General features: G+C 48.3%; 1 protein-coding gene across 4 annotated transcripts in view; it reads right to left on the bottom strand.

Annotated features, from left to right (window-relative positions):
- The window catches only part of PAFAH2 (platelet activating factor acetylhydrolase 2), a 66353-nt gene that overhangs the window by 26300 nt on the left and 23391 nt on the right, over positions 1-16662 (bottom strand). For 2 of the 4 annotated variants that reach the window (XM_058718551.1, XM_058718552.1), the window contains exon 10: positions 15478-15632. In XM_058718551.1, coding sequence (XP_058574534.1) covers positions 15478-15632 — 155 coding nt within the window. Of the gene's footprint in view, positions 1-5754; positions 7713-15477; positions 15633-16662 lie in introns of those variants that run through there. The other 2 variants (XM_058718553.1, XM_058718554.1) reach the window with 2 other exon arrangements.

Below are 16662 nucleotides of genomic sequence, written 5' to 3'. Positions count from 1 at the left end.
AAAACACTTAGCACAGAATCTGGCACAAAATACGTGCTCATTATATAGCAGCACACTGGCAAAAAACAAAATATGGCACTTTTGTTATTAATAGCAGCATATATTTGTCTAGTGCCTTGTAAATTACAAAGCACCCTATGTCTTATATTGAACCCTTCCCCCACCGCCCTGAATCTTGAGGTGGGCAAGGCAGACATTAATGACCCCATTTTATAGGAAAATAAAGGCTCGGGAGGGTTCACTGGCTCCAGATCAAATGGTAAGAAAGTGTCAGTGTCTGGATTCAGACCTGGATGTGACACCATGAAAATGAAGAATTATGCACGCACTCTTGGCAGGCTGTGCATCTAGAGACCATCTGGCTTAGCAGGCTGAGGAGGACTGTGTTTCTGAGCAGCTTCTTTTTTTAGGTGAAAGCAAGATGGGAAAAATAAGCTGGCAAACTTTCCCTCATTTTCAGTATCGGTATGATTTGTGCTCAATGTTGCCCTCCTTCTAACTCTCAAACGCTACGTGTCCAAGTATCTCCATATCTCCTTTCGCTCCAGCTGCCCTCGGCCGCAGTGTCACTGGGTCTGCCCCGGGCCCCACACCTGGGATCTGGGAAAACCCCAAGAAAAGGAAGCAGGGGCAGCCGGAGGCATCGGAGGGCTGGGCGAACACCAGCTGTTCCCAAGTCTGCCTGGGAAACAAGCAGCCTGCTGATCAGGGGGACAAGAGGGGAGGGGACGGTGATCCCTACTCCCCATGTCAGTCAACAGGAGGATGCTTGTCCTGCGCAACAGATGGGTCCTACTCCTGGAATAACGTCATTAACTGCAATACTAAATACGGCACGGATGTGTTTCTCTTGGGGAGCAGGAGGCCAAGAGATCAAACGTTAGGTGAGTCTAAGCAGGAAGGCTTTCACAGAAGAGCAGGAGCTCAAATGGGGCCTAAAAGATTAGCAGTACTTGGATGTACAGGGAGGAGACTGGGAAGAAAACATCGTGAGAAAGGGCATGCGTGTTCGTCTGGGGAATGGGTGGGCACGTACTTGAGGGGGACTGTGGGAAAAGTGCGTGGTAAGAAGCAGAGGACAGGAGGGGCAGGGCAGGACCAGGCGCGATGAGGGGGTGAGATGTCATCCCACAGGAAAATCCACTCCGTGACGGAGCCAGGAAACAGCACAACTGCACGGGCCTCAGGGATCAGCCAAGTCAACGACCCACCACCCAGCATCCCAATTTACAGGCAGGGAAACTGAAGTCACAAGAGGAAAGGCGCTGAGCAAGAGAGACGGTGACAAGAGAGACGGTGACAAGAGAGATGGTGACAAGAGAGACGGTGACTGAGAGCCGAGACAAAAACCCTGGGCTCCAAACAAGCAGTTTGGTCCTCTTCCCATCAGACCCCCTTGCCAGGTTGGCGTTTTGAAACAAAAGTAGTGTTGTCGGCGGATCTGGCAACAGGACGCAGGGGGAAAGGGACTGGAGTCCAGGAGACTGTAAAAATGAGTCCAGGGGTGAGCGGCCGGGAGACTAGCCTCAAAGGTCCTGGCAACCGGCCGGTGGGAGGACACAAGAGAACCTGGGGGGAAATCAGGGCAGGCAGTGAGCGGGGAGAGCTGGAGGAGTGTCTCCCGAGGAGGTCATGGGGCGCTTTAACCCCCCCACGCCCGCCTCCAACACGGCAGACGAAAATTACCGCAACTGGCCTCTGCCACAAACTCCCCACCCCCAGGTCCTCCTCCCTCCGACTAACCTCTATGCAGACCTCTGACTCGCCCACCTTTGGGTTACAGCCGGCGCATAGACCTGTGTGCTCGGATGATCAGGTGTGAAACTCAAACCCACACCAGAAGCTAGGGGCGGAGACTCTCCCTGGTGGTGAAGAGAGGCTAGAACTGCAGTGTGGGCTTTGAGCTTTGATGTGCGGAGCAGGGAAATCAGGGCAAAGAGAACGGAACTGTCTCTTCATCCAGTGGATCCATCCTCACACGGTGGAGGCAGCTGGGTGGCAGGGAGCAGGCTTCTTGCGAGGGAGGGGCCTGGGGAACCAGACAGGCTGGTGTAAGAACTTAGACCAGGACCACTGGGGTCCACTCAGCGAAGGGCAAATGATACCTGACCTCACAGACAAGTGAGGAGGAGCAAGGAAAACAATGCCAGTCATAGGTCATGTTCACTAACATAGCATAGATACCGGGCTAAGCGCTTTACGTGCATGAACTTCATTTAATTATCACCACAACTCCAAGAGGTAAATACTATTAGAATTCTCATTTTGCAAACATGCACACATAGAAGGAAAACAAAGTTCACCGAATAAACAGCATGAGGTCACAGGGCTACTGGGGTTGGGGGTGTCTGATTTCAAAGACCATCTTCTTAACACCTGAACTGCTTTCCTCATAAATCAAACTAACTGAGCACCCGACCCACCCACAGTCCTCGGTGAAGGGCATCTCTCCCCCAACCCATTTCTCAATAAATAATGCTGAGGATGTCATGGAATCTAAATACATGTCATATCGAAATTGCTGGAGTTTGACTTTTTTTTTTTTTTTTTTTGAGTTTGGGGTTTTTTTTCCCAAGATTTTTAAAATTTTATTTATTTATTTATTTATTTATTTATTTATTTATTTATTTATTTATCAGAGAGAGAGAGAGGGAGACAGAGAATCCCAAGCAGTCTCCACACGGTCAGCACAGAACACAATTGGGGCTCAAACCCACGAACTGTGAGATCATGACTGGAGCCAAAATCAAGAGCCAGACACTTAACTGACTGAGGCACCCAGGCATCCCAAGATTTTATTTTATTTTATTTTATTTTATTTTATTTTATTTTATTTTATTTTATTTTATTTTTTTCAACGTTTTTAATTTATTTTTGGGACAGAGAGAGACAGAGCATGAACGGGAGAGGGGCAGAGAGAGAGGGAGACACAGAATCGGAAACGGGCTCCAGGCTCCGAGCCATCAGCCCAGAGCCTGACGCGGGGCTCGAACTCACGGACCGCGAGATCGTGACCTGGCTGAAGTCGGACGCTTAACCGACTGCGCCACCCAGGCGCCCCCCAAGATTTTATTTTTAAGTAATCTCTACACCCAGCATGGGGCTTGAACTCAAAACCCCAAGATCAAGAGTCCTATGCCCCACCGACTGAGCCAGCCAGGTGCCCCGTGGAGTTTCATATTTTTGATTCAATTTCTCATGAAATCGCATTCTTCATACCCTGACAGTTTAAAAAGGCAGAAGCAGGTGCAAAACTGAGTGTGTGTATCTGGCAGTACGGCTCAGTGATTAGGAGCTTGGCTTTTGACGCCAAAATCCCAGCTTTGCCAAATTCTTGCTGTGATTGCTGATCGAGTCACTTCTCTAAGGCTCTTGTTTCCTCATACATGAAATGAGGCCAATAGCACCTCACCTCAGGGGGTTACTGTGAGAAGCGAGATGACGCATGTAAAGCCCTGAACATAGTCTTAGATTCACAGGAAGGGCCCGTTAACCCAGGCTGTGATGATGAAGCTCATCACTGCTACTTGGCTACGCGGCAACGGGCAGGGACACTTGGTATCTGTGTGTGGTTGTGACGGGACAGAAAGTAAGCTTCTTAAGTAGGATGGGTCCTGAGTACAGAGTATGGCTTCTTCTGTCCCTCCCTCTGTCAGTTTGCAGGCCCAGGGGTAAGTGGTGTCCCAGAAGAAAAGGGGAGCAGATGTAGTCCCACACAAGGCCAACACATGGAGTTGGAGTTCATCGACTGACATTTCAAGAGCCTAGTAGTCCTCTTGAGGATGAGCAAGTAGACAGCATGTCAGGACGTATACTAGAAATGTACCTGGGGGCTGTGCTGCGGGCACAGCAAGAGCCCGACCAGCCTCAGCCTGACAAGACCAGGAAGCGGGAGGGATGAGGACTCTCATTCCAGTCTGTGCTTACTACCCTTCCCTCCTCACTGATGCACCATGCCCTGCACAGAGACTTCACAAAACACCACTAGGAGGCCTCCATGGGTGTAGTTGAATAACGGGATGGGAAACAAGACAAGAGAAATCTGAGACATCTTTGCTTTTGGAAAGGATTCGCTAGCATGTAATTTACCAGCAAATGCCAAATAATATGCCGGATCATCTTACTTCTCTAAAGGCCATTTATCTGGTGTCTTTTGATACCCTGGGAGCTAACAAAAAACCAGGACAAAAGACCAAAGGCCTTGTGATATCCCTTCTGGGCAGTCAAAGGAAGGATTATAAAGTCCAAGGGCTAAAGGCAGTGCGTTTTGACTGCAGAAGTCTCTAAAGCCCTCTGGGACTACCTAGTTTTACTTTAGACAGTTGTAAATAATGTGGCTGACCACAAGTCACAAATCTCAAGTGAAGAGGGGTTGGCGCAAGAAAGGCAACGAAGAGTGATGGCTGGCAGTCTGACTACAAGGGAGACAACCACAAACTCTGAAAAGCAACCAAAAGAACGAGGAGGACAGCTGCTGGGGACCACACAGGATAGGTACAAACAGCTATCCACATCTTTACAGATAAGGGTGTGCCACTGCTCACACATTAGACCTGGTCACAGATAGGTCGGCTCTCTGGGTGTGGTATGGGATGTTAGGTATGGGCGGATTACTAGTTTTGGCTAATGAAACATGAATGGAAATAGTGAGTGGCACTTCTGGGCAGAAGCTTCAAGAGCTAATGGGTGCCCATGGCAACCAGCAAAGGACACTTTCAGACAGTGGCAGCTCCACTGTCCCCACTGTACCCAAACCAGGATACAGAATTCTAGAGCCCAGCACTGAAATGATATTCTCCTTATGCTCTGTCTCACTGGAATTCATAGATCCTCTGTGTCTTATGAGGGTAAAAAAGACACAAGGCAGAGTTTCTACCCAACCAACAGAGAACAAGAACATGGGCAAGAAATAAACTTTTGTTGCTGTTTGGGGTTGCTTGTTACTACCATATAATCTGGTTTATCTTAATAGAAACATCCTAAAAAGTTAAATGAGGTCAGTTCACATTAAGAAGTAACTGCATTATCTTTTTGGTAGATTGATAATTCAAAATAGTCAGTATTAGGGGTGCCTGGCTGCCTCAGTCAGTAGAGCACGCAACTCTTGATCTTGGGGTTGTGAGTTCAAGCCCTGTGTTGGATGTAGAGATTACTTAAAAAAAAAAAAAAAAAAAAAAAAAAAAAAGTCAATATTATATTCTGTAGCTTACAGGATAATTTTCAATTATATAAAAATTCACCTACTCCAACGTTGCTGGATAAATGAGTCATTACCAGAACATGAACTGAGTGGAGGAAATAGATCCAATTTCTGAGAACCTTCTCTACAAAATATATCTGCATTCTTTATTTGCCTAAGGTAGCAGTTGGGTCTCATGTGCTCATGCTGCCAGAACTGGCCCCTCAGCATCTGCAGAACCAGCCCCAGGCTCAAGAACCAGTAGATACTGGTTCTGCGAGTGCGGAGGGGCTCTGGTCCCCAAGCGGGGGTTGGAAGGCTCTATTAAATATCTGTATGCATTCTCCTAGAAGGAAGTCCATAATGTGTGGTTGAGTAAAAAAGCAAGCCAAAACTCCTTATATATAGTCTTTTAAATCATTTAAATTACAAAACTGACCTTATACTGGGCCAAAAAGCAAGTTTCCACAAATCCTGAAGGATGAACACATGGGTTATTTTCTCTGACCACAAAGCAATTAAGCCAGAAAACAACAGCTAGAAGATAACTACAAAAATCTCACATATTCGGAAAGTAGGAATCATACTTTTATTTATTTACTTTTAAATGTTTATTTACTCTTGAGAAAGAGATTGAGGGAGAGCAGGGGAGAGGGGCAAAGGGAGAGAGAGAACCCCAAGCAGGCTCCATGCTGTCAGCGCAGAGCCCTACATGGGGCTCAAACTCAAGAACCGTGACATCATGACCTGAGCGGAAATTAAGAGTCGGACGCTTAATCAACTGAGCCACCCAGTGCCCCAGAAACATACTTTTAAATAAGCCTTGGGTCACTCATCTTTACACTTAATCCTCTTAACAATTCATGATGCAGATCCCCATTTTAGAAATTCAGGAACTAAGAATGCAAAGAGAACATAATTTGCTCAAATTTACTCAGTGGTGGTAGAGTCAGGACTCAAAACCAGGATACAGAATTCTAGAGCCCAGCACTTAAATGATATTCTCCTTATGCTCTGTCTCACTGGAATTCATAGATCCTCCCAAGGTCCACAGCCTCAGGGGAGCTGACGCTTCACATCTTAGAGAGAAGAGCTGTCACAAGATGGAAGACATGGTCCCAGCTTGCTTTGGTGGCACTGACCTTGGACCTACTGTGTAGATGCATTTCCCCTTTGCTCCTGACTCATCTGGGGTCCCCTACTACCTGGGCTGAGGTATGAAGTCTAGAGTAGTAGAGAGGAGGGTTTCAGGTTGATGTTCCCAGACAACTTTGATTCGATCCCCAGGAAGATTTCCTTTCCTTTTAAAGTTTTTTTCCACATGGGCATAAGTGGTAAGTGAACAAAGAAAGACAGAAGGAAAAGTTACTTCCAGATGGCTTGCCATCTTGCTCTAATGCAGATTAAATAAAGAAAATATTCCAACATATCATTAGGCAAACATGAGTATTAATATCATTCATATTATAAATGGAACAGAATGGAAATTCAGTCTATATCTTGACTTACATTTGAGGCTAGGGCCTCAGAGCCAGAAAACAGACTACAGCACCCTGATTCCAGGCAAGTTGGAGGCTCATGGTATCTGACGTAAGGGGCAAGACCAAAGAGTCCCTAGACCTCTCCAGGGGTGGTTGCCTGAATTCTAACCAACCAAACTACCTCCCTCTTGTGGCAAGGGCCTGTTCAAAAGGCCACTTAATGGTGTTAATCTATCTTTTCCATCTCAACCAACTTGTGTTGATTCTCGTCAAGATACCTTTTTAGCAAAAGTCCATGACATCCAGAAACTTCTGCGATACCAGTGTGGACTCTGCTTCCCTCCCTATGCTGTGAGGACAATGCTTCTGCCCTCCTCCGTGGGCTCACAAGTCTGAGTCCTGATGTTTCATGCAACAAGAAGGCTTGAAAATAAACAGAAAACAGTGGTCTCTATCCTAGGAAGTTACCTAAAGTGATCAGAACTTACCAAGTGGCCCTGGGGAGGGAGAAGGCGGAGAGGTGGGAGGAGACAGTGCAAGGCTGGGCTAGAGGTCCTGAAGGTGGAAATTTCACTCCATCCTTCGGCTTCCTTCCTTCCACTGCAGAAGCCACACTGGCCCGAGGTGAGGGAGTAGGCCACTGGGTTAATAGAGCTTGGAGCTGGAAGCAACCCCCCCCACAACTCTACCCCACTGCTTGTTCCCCACACCATCAGGGTTCAGTTCCCAGAAAGTCAGTTTGCCAATCAGTAAGTGATCCACACCCCAGCATGAGTTTGAGATCAACAAGTCCAAGATCAAAGTACCCAGTTATCTAATCAGCAGTGTGATTTCATCCTCTTAATCTGCGAAGAAGGGTCACCATCAGCCACTTCTCGATAGGAGGCTACGGGTGTCCCTGGGCAGTCCCCGCATGGGAACTCAGCTCAGTGACCTTTCACAAATGGCCAGCTGTGCCTACAGGCTGGACAGATGGTGTGGGGCCCCTGGGATGAGCGACGGTCCAATGCCTTCAATGAGGCTGTTCCACTGGTCATAGTCCTCTTTCAGGTCTGAATGGGGAAAAAAACAGGACGGTCAAGTCAATCTTTGCCAGGTTAGATCAAAGAGTAGCTACCGTGGATTTAGCGGGTCAGCCTTGAGAGGAGCACCGGGGATACCAAAAGGACTGATTACAGTGGCTGTGATGGTGACCGCAGTATAACTGTGCTTCGTTCAATGCTTTTATACACGTGCTTCATAAACGACTTGCTTAACCCATAACAACTCAGTAATGATAATAATTAGTAACAGAAGGCAGCATTTACTGAAGGATAATTCATTCTACAGACTGTGCCAAACATGCACTGTTTCTTTTTCACAATATCCCTATGAGTTAAGTACTATGTTAGCCCTATTTTACAGTTGAGGAAACTGAGGCTCACAGAAGCTACCTGATTCACCCAAGGTCCTTACAGCTGATAAGTGGTAGAGACAGAATTCACGCCTGGGTCAGAAAGGGTGAGAAAACGGAAAGCCTATTTCCGAGCTCAGGAAAGCTGCTGAACAGGAAGAAGTCTTCTGCATGCTAGCCCGTGGGTGCAAATTCAGGGCCACCTCGATGCAGGGCAGGAGAGAACAGGACGGCAATATCGTGAGGCAGCACAACTGGATATGATTCACGAGAGGGCCCCGGGATTGTGGGCAGATGGGTCTAAGTTTTTTTTTTTTTTAACATTTATTCATTACTGAGAGACACAGCACGAGTGGGGGAGGAGCACAGAAAGAGGGAGACACAGAAACTGAAGCAGGCTCCTCGCTCTGAGCTGTCAGCACAGAGCCCGATGCAGGGCTTGAACTCACTGACCATGAGATCATGACCTGAGCCGAAGTCACACGCTCAACCGACTGAGCCACCCAGGCGCCCCGGCAGATGGGTCTAAATACACAGCAGCAACAGTCACAAAGGATCCAAGGCCTCAGGCTGAGGGAGCGGGGCACAGCCGAACAGGCACTCACTGTGCTTTTGTTCAAAACAAACAAAAGCTGGGGCAGAAGGCAGGGACCACTCTCCTTCATCTTTGGATCCCCAGCACCCTGCCAAGGACCTGGCATGGACCAGGTCCTCAACAAGTAAGTGTTACAGATTCGTTAACTCAAAAAACATCGAGCACACCCATGATGTGCCAATCTGTTCTTGGTGCTAAAAATACATCCACACACAAATAGAAATCCTTATCCTCATAGAGCTCGTAATCTAGTAGGTATAACAATAAACACAAGAAATTACATAGGATGGGAAGCGGTGATAAATACTATGGGAAACAAAATAGAGCGACATAAGAGAAGCAGTGGTGGTGGCTGGGGGATGGGGCAAGGGGAGGCAGGGAAGGGACAATGTTTTAAAAAGGGTGGTCAGGGGCACCTGGCTGGCTTGGATGGAAGAATGTGACTTTTGACCTCAGGGTTGTGAGTTCTAGCCCTACGCTGGGTGTAGAGATTACTTAAATAAATAAACTTAAAAATTTTTAAATTAAATTAAAAATAAAAAGGGTGGTCAAGGTGGGCCTCACTGAGGTGAGATTTGCACAGAGACTTAAAGGAGGTGGGAAGAAGCCACGAGACTATACGGGAACAGTGTTCCATTCCAGGCAGAGGGAACGGCAGTGCACAGGCCCTGAAGTGGGTGAGTGCCTGGAGTGTGGGAGGCTTTTGCAGCAGCATGGAAGGAGGCCTGAGGAAGAGCAGCGGAGAGGGGGTCAGGAGGGACCAGAGGGCCACATCACATGGGCCCAGCAGGATGCTGGATGTTGGCTGCTGACTCTCAGAGAAATGGGGAGCCATTGGAGGATTCTGAACAGGGGTGTGAAAGATCTGACTTACTTTCTATCAGGATCACTCTGGCTGTTCGATTAAGACCGTGTGGGGAGAAAGGGTGGCAGTAGGGAGGCCACTCAGGAAACTCTCAGTGATTTCAGTGAGAGACGACTTGGACAGGATGGCGGTCGTGGGGGTGAGGACAAGTGACGAGATTCCATATGTAATTTGAAGGCAGAGCCAAGGGGATTCTTGAAAGATTGGAAAGGGGGATGTGAGAGCAGAGACAAGAGTGAGGACTACAGCTTGAGTAACTCAAAGGGCAAGACCGCAGCCGAAATCGGGTTTTGCTGGCAAGAGAGTAGAAACGTCGAGTGGTGGGTTTAGACAAATGGCGACATTCATGGAAGAGATTAAACTGGCGACAGAAAGGTGGGACTTGCCAGCATGGAGATGGCGCTTAAAGCCACGAGACTGGATGACATCAGGGGACACGGGTAGAGAAGAGGTCCAAGCCCTGCGCCCTGGAAGCAGCAAAGTAGACCGAAGAGGAACAGACATCGAGGCAGGGGAAAAACCCACCGTGGGGTGTCCTGGCAGCAAACTCCAGGGTTCACAGAGGTGAGCGTCCCCGACTCTGTCAGGAGCTGCTGAGCATGCCAGGGGACGAGGAATGGAGTTCACCACCGGATGGAAGGCTGTGAGGGTCACTGGCCACACTGACAAAAGCAGTTTTCATGGGGAACTGGGATGCAAAAGCCTGACTGGAATGGGTTCAAGAGAGAATGCGAGGGGCGCCTGGGTGGCTCAGTCGGTTGAGCAGCCGACTTCGGCTCAGGTCATGATCTCACGGTTCGTGGGTTCGAGCCCCACGTCGGGCTCTGTGCTGACGGCTCGGGGCCTGCAGCGTGCTTTGGATTCTGTGTCTTCCCCTCTCCCCGCCCCTCCCCCATTCTCTCTCTCTCTCTCTCTCTCAAAATAAATAAACAAAAAATGTTTTAAACTAAATAAATACATAAAAAAGAGAGAATGCGAACACAAGAACCAGAGAAAGCGAAGACGGACATTCTTCTTTGAGGAGTTTTGCTGTTAGGAGGAACAGGGAAAAGGGGTGAAGACAGGGGAGAAAGTGGGGTCAAAAGAGAGATCTTTAATTTTTTTTTTTTTTTTTAGTTTTTATTTATTTTTTCTTTTTTTCTTTTTTTTTTTTTAATTTTTTTTAATGTTTATTCATTTTTGAGACAGAGAGAGACAGAGCATGAATGGGGGAAGGTCAGAGAGAGATGGAGACACAGAATCTGAAACAGGCTCCAGGCTCTGAGCAGTCAGCACAGAGTCCGACACAGGGCTCGAACTCACGGACCGCGAGATCATGACCTGACTGAAGTCGGCTGCTTAACCAACTGAGCCACCCAGGCGCCCCTTTTTTTTAGTTTTTAAAGAGAAAGAGAGCACAAGTGGGGCAGAGGGAGAGAGAGGGTAGAAGAGAGAGAGAGAGAGAAAATCTTAAGCAGGCTCCATGCTCAGGGCAAAGCCTGACTCAGGGCTCGATCCCACGACCCTGGGATCATGACCTGAGGTGAAATCAAGACTCGCAGCTCAACCGACTGAGCCACCCAGGCACCTCCCAGAGAGGTATCTTCAAAGAGAAATTTCAGGGTGAAATGAAGCAAGAGAGGGAAAAACTGATGATGGAAGATAAAGAGGAAAAAACTGCCGGCATATGGAAAAGGAGGGAATCTGGTACGTGAGTGGAGGGGTGGCCTTAGACAACTGACTGGGAATCTCTAGGAACCGGCCGCAGAGCTGAGCATAGGCATGAAGGTGGGTAGACGAGGTGCTGGGGTTTCGAGGAAGTCCTGACTACCATTTTCTCAGTGAGGCGGGAGGCGAAGTTAATCAGCTGAGAGACAGGGTAAGGGAGGGTGTCAGAGGTTCACAAAGGAGAAGATGTGAAATAGTCTTCTGGGAGAGCGGGAGAGAGGAGCACTAGGTGGAGACAGAAGCTACCTGTAGTTCACTGGAAAGGAGCACCAATCTTCCTAAAAGTTTATTTATTATTATTTTTAAAATTTTCTTTAATGTTTATTTTTGAGAAACAGAGCGAGCATGAGCAGGGGAGGGGCAGAGACAGAGGGAGACACAGAACCCGAAGCAGGCTCCAGGCTATCAGCACAGAGCCCGACACGGGGCTCGAACTCACAAACCATGAGATCATGACCTGAGCCGAAGTCGGACGCTTAACCGACTGAGCCGCCCAGGCGCCCCAAGTTTATTTATTTATCTTGAGAGAGAGAGAGAGAGAGAGAGAGAGAGAATCCCAAGTAGGCTCCACACTGTCAGCGTGAGATCATGACCCAAGCCGAAATCGGAAGTCAGACCTTCAAATGACTGAGCCACCCAGGTGCCCCAGAAGCACCAATCTTTTTAACAAAGAGAAAGAATATCCCTGGATCAGTGGCATATGCCCTCCCAGAGGTATTCTGTAGGAGCCAGAAGAGGGTCAGCTCACTACAACTCAGCTTAGTTTCCCGTGTGCCAATGTATTGTGTGGCCACCAAAATGCTTTTCTCCCGCTGCAAAGCTAACTGTTCCAGGTGAGAGCCTTTGTGTTTTCGGACCCTGTGTCATCTCTTCTCGTCTGCTTATGCCAGAGCTTCAGACAGGCCCATCGCCCGTCCTCCATGATGCAGCCAGCTCACACACACAAGTCTGATCATGACAGTCCCCTGCCAGGGGAATAAAATCCACTCTCATTTCAGCAAGTACATGGCTTCTCCTCTGGCTTCTGCCCACTTCTCTGCCTGTATGTTCCACCAACTCACTATCCTGAGTGCCAGATACTTTTTTTTTTTTTTTAATGTTTATTTTTGAGAGAGAGAGAGAGACAGAGTGTGAGCGGGGGAGGGGCAGAGAAAGAGGGAGAAACAGAATCCGAAGCAGGCTCCAGGCTCCGAGCTGTCAGCACAGAGCCTGATGTGGGGATCGAACTCACAAGCCGTGAGATCATGACCCGAGTCGAAGTCGGACACTCAACCGACTGAGCCACCCAGGTGCCCCCGAGAGCCAGATACTCTAAACACAGTTTCTCAAAACTGACCATACAAGCGTCTGTGCCTTCTGTTTAAAATTTTTTTTTTTTCAACGTTTTTTTTTTTTTATTTATTTTGGGGACAGAGAGAGACAGAGCATGAACGGGGGAGGGGCAGAGAGAGAGGGAGACACAGAATCGGAAACAGGCTCCAGGCTCCGAGCCATCAGCCCAGAGCCTGACGCGGGGCTCGAACTCACGGACCGCGAGATCGTGACCTGGCTGAAGTCGGACGCTTAACCGACTGCGCCACCCAGGCGCCCCTGTGCCTTCTGTTTAGAAGATCCTTGCCCCTTTCTTGCCTGGAGAATTGTACTCATCGGTTAAGACTAAAGACAAGCAGGGGTGCTTGGGTGGCTCCGTCAGTTAAGCCTCTGACTCCGGCTCAGGTCATGATCTTGTGGTTTGTGACTTTGAGCCCCGTATCAGGCTCTGTGCTGATAGCTCGGACCCTGCGGCCTGCTTCAGATTCCGTGTCTCCCTCTCTCTCTGCCCTTCCCCCACTCGTGCTCTGTGTGTGTGTGTGTGTGTGTGTGTGTGTGTGTGTGTGTCTCTCTCTCTCAAAAACAAGTAAGAACATTTTTAAAAATTAAAAAAAAAAAAGATTCAAGACAAGCATCACTTTGTCTAGGGAGCCTCCTTCCTCGGCTGTCTGTTCCCTTCCATCAGCCAGGCGCCTGCCCTCTGTGTCTCCTCAAGACTGAGTGCATATATCGTGGGCATCAGTCACTGGCAGAACAGTGCATCAACTAAGTACGTGGGCTTGGGAATCAGACAAGTTAGGCTGCATTCTGGCCTTGCCACTCAATAACCAGATAACCTTGGACAAATTACTTAAATTTTCTAAGCTTCCTATCTTCACCTATAAAATGGAGTTAATAATAAAAGTACCTGCCGGAGAGGGTCATCTTCAGGATTATACCTCATACTGAATCTATAGTATTCAGTGGAAAGCCCGGCATAATGCAAATCCTCAGTAATCTCCCTTCAGTGTAGGGCTTGCCTCCCTTCCGTCTCCTCTTCTGGTGGTCTCCGTAATAAGTACCTTAGCTCACCAGACATTGGTATTAAAGGCGGAAATACCAATCACGCCATGGTAGGCTCCCCTGTCATACTTAGCTCTTACCTAATGACATGGTGCCAGTAGGAAATGGGGAAAGTGGACTGAGGACCATGTAGTCAGTCTCCATGAAAGTCTAGAGTCATGGATTCATTCTTCTCCTAGGAGGTGACAGGTGGTGCTCCAAGGTCTCTATTAACCCTGGAAGTCTCTAAACCCAGGCAGGCATAATGGCTCACACAATGAGCAAGAGAAAATGAACAGGCATAAATTTCAAAATGCAAACGGAGGTTCAAAAAGTCAATAAACTCGTAACAGAACAGATGTGTCTTAAAAGCAAACTCAATCCAAGCCGAATTTGTTAGGCAACGGTTGGAATTGTGAATGCGCTCAGGCCACGCAACTAGAAGTCTAGTGTCCAGAGCACAGAGGTGACGGTGCTGCTGTACCGCAACCGGCTGCTCAAGTCGGGGCACCACCCAGGTGTGGTGACAAACAGTGCATCCGAAGGGGATAATAATGGCCACACGGGGAGCTGCACGGGGAACAGGCGCAGGTACCGGGGACATTCAGCTTACTGACCAGGAAACTCAGAGAGGACACCATAGGGGACTTAAAGTATCTGAAGACCTGCCATGCGCAAGGGGTCGGGGGCCCCTCTGGGTAGCCCTTGAGGGGATGATCAGGGCAAGTGGGAGGAGTCACAAAGTAGGACATTTTGGTCTTAGGCTGGGGTGAGGCGGAACCTTGGAAACCCAGGCCAGCCTGGCTCCCTTCTGAAGGGCACTGTGCTAGCACAACAGTTGGTGGATCAGAGAAGGACATCTGATCCAGAGCTCTGGGCCTAAGCTGGACAGTGGCCTACGATGCGTTGCTAGGTAAAGATGAGCTGGTAGAATCAAGCTGTCTCTCTTGGGAATCCGGTCTGGGAAACTCGAGGAAACATGGCAGCGAGCAGCGGGAGCCAAAGATGGGAGGGGGCCGCAAGGAAGAAAGACCGAGCCATGAGTGGTTCGAGCTGACTGGAGCTATGAGGGACCAGCAACTGAACAAGCAGAGGCTATTGGCAAGAGAAAAACTAGAGTAGAGTATAAGCAAAATACAGACTGGAGCCAAGAGAAAGAGAGATGTCATGAGAGGAAATGAGGCTAAGCCCATGAGAGAGATGAGAGAGAGAGAGAGAGAGAGGCCAGTCCTACTCGGGTTCCTGTAACTTTTTGCTTCCCACCTGGCTGGGTGTACTTTCATCAATAAACTCCCCTTTTCTTCTTGAGGTAACTGAGTCAATATCTAGTCCTTGTAACCAAAACAAGCCTAACTAGGGTATCAGTCTTAAAATGGAGAGGCAGAGAGGGCTGACCCTCAGAGAAGCACACTCTCCACGTGGCAGGGAAGGGGCCATCTCCTCTGGGTGGGAGGATGGACCGATGACCTCTACAGGCCTTGCCATTTAGCTGGTCTGTGATGTATGACACTGGTCACAGGCCTTCCGTGCTTTGTTTCGTTTAAAGCACTTCCACGAATTTAGCCCATTTATCATTATAACCTCCACAATCCACATGAGGTGAGTGATAATGAGTTAGGACCCAAGTAATGGAGTAGAGAGAGGTGAATGTTCGATTTACAGCGAGGAAACCAAGGCTCAGGAGTTCAATGATGAGGCCAAGTTCATTCAGGTAGTAAGAGACAGAGTCAGGGTCTCCGAACTTTCAGCTAAGTGTTCTTTCTGTAATTCTATGTAACTCTCTCCTTCGCTCAGGTTTTCCTTGTGCCATAAATCGTCCTGATCTGGGACATGTCGGTATAGACCACTGTGCAGGGAAATCTAAGGGACCCATGGCTTCCCCATAAACCCCAGTTCTCTCCTTACCAAGGTGCTTCTGCAGGAAGGCCAACATGGCCCTCACCATAATCTCTTGACCTTCATAGGGGTCCAAGCTCCCACGGGTTTGAGTGGAGAAGAATTTACCAATCCAGTTACCAGCCACAAAGGCAAAGTCAGTTTGACTCCGATGAACAGAACCACTAGAGGAAAAGAGGAACAAGTAACCGGGATGGGTCTGGAGGTTAAGGCATACTAGTATTTGTTAAGCATTCACCATGTGCGAGCTTTTTTATGTGCATTATCTCAATTTTCACAAGAGTCTCGTAAGGGAAGCATTTCCCCTTTGACGGAATCCGAGGAAAGGAACTGCCTGAGGTCACACGGCTAGCAAGGGACAGGGTTAGGATTTGAACACAGGGGTGCCTGGCTTCAAAGCTGCCTCGGCCCCTAGAACACAACGTCTGACGGTGCAGGGAAGGGTGGAGTTAGCTGGAGTGGGCAGGCGCAGGGGTGAGGAAGCAAGGTCTGCCACACCGGCCATTCCTATGTCATGACAAACCACCACACCATGGCTTTCACGTGACTCCTGAACACTCACAAAACATGGCAGCTCCTCTTTCTTCAGAAATGTACCACAAAGTAAACAGGAAAAGGAATCCCCTGTCTTCATTTAAGTAATCAGACAAGTGAGGACAAATGCTTATAAAAGAGGGTTTCTGGATTAGAATTTAAGTTCTTTGATATCAAATACATTTAATTCGAAGGTGAAAAGTTCTCGGCAGGTTCATTTTGGGCTATTGCTCCCAACTCAATTTCCTAATCAATTCAATGAGGGAAGAAAACCTAAATGCCAAACTTTGGTTGATATCATGCAGAAAAACTGACTTAAAAAAAAAAAAATGTGTTACTTAAGGCACATGAAAAAGTGTAACGAATAAACTTAATGGATCCCCAGCACTCGGTTTAAGAAGTGATACACTGCCAACAGTTAAATCATCCCCTTCCCGACTGCTCTCACCTCCCTTCCCACCATTACCCTCAATCTGACTGGCTTGGGGAAACTGTCACGCTGCCATGAGATCAACAGCCAAAGGGAGGGCTGGCCCTCGGGGAGACAGCCCCGCCAAGATGAGCAAGGGTGGCAGACTCCTAGCATGAGCGCTTCGGACTTAGCGTTTCAACTACCTGAGCGATTCCAAAGGCCCGTGACACGTAGTTACTTGTCGTCTT

This window comes from Neofelis nebulosa, chromosome 2 (assembly GCF_028018385.1).
Source record: "Neofelis nebulosa isolate mNeoNeb1 chromosome 2, mNeoNeb1.pri, whole genome shotgun sequence".
Taxonomy (NCBI): domain Eukaryota; kingdom Metazoa; phylum Chordata; class Mammalia; order Carnivora; family Felidae; genus Neofelis; species Neofelis nebulosa.
Note: the sequence above shows the minus strand (reverse complement) of the source record. Positions and strands in the feature narration are given on the sequence as shown.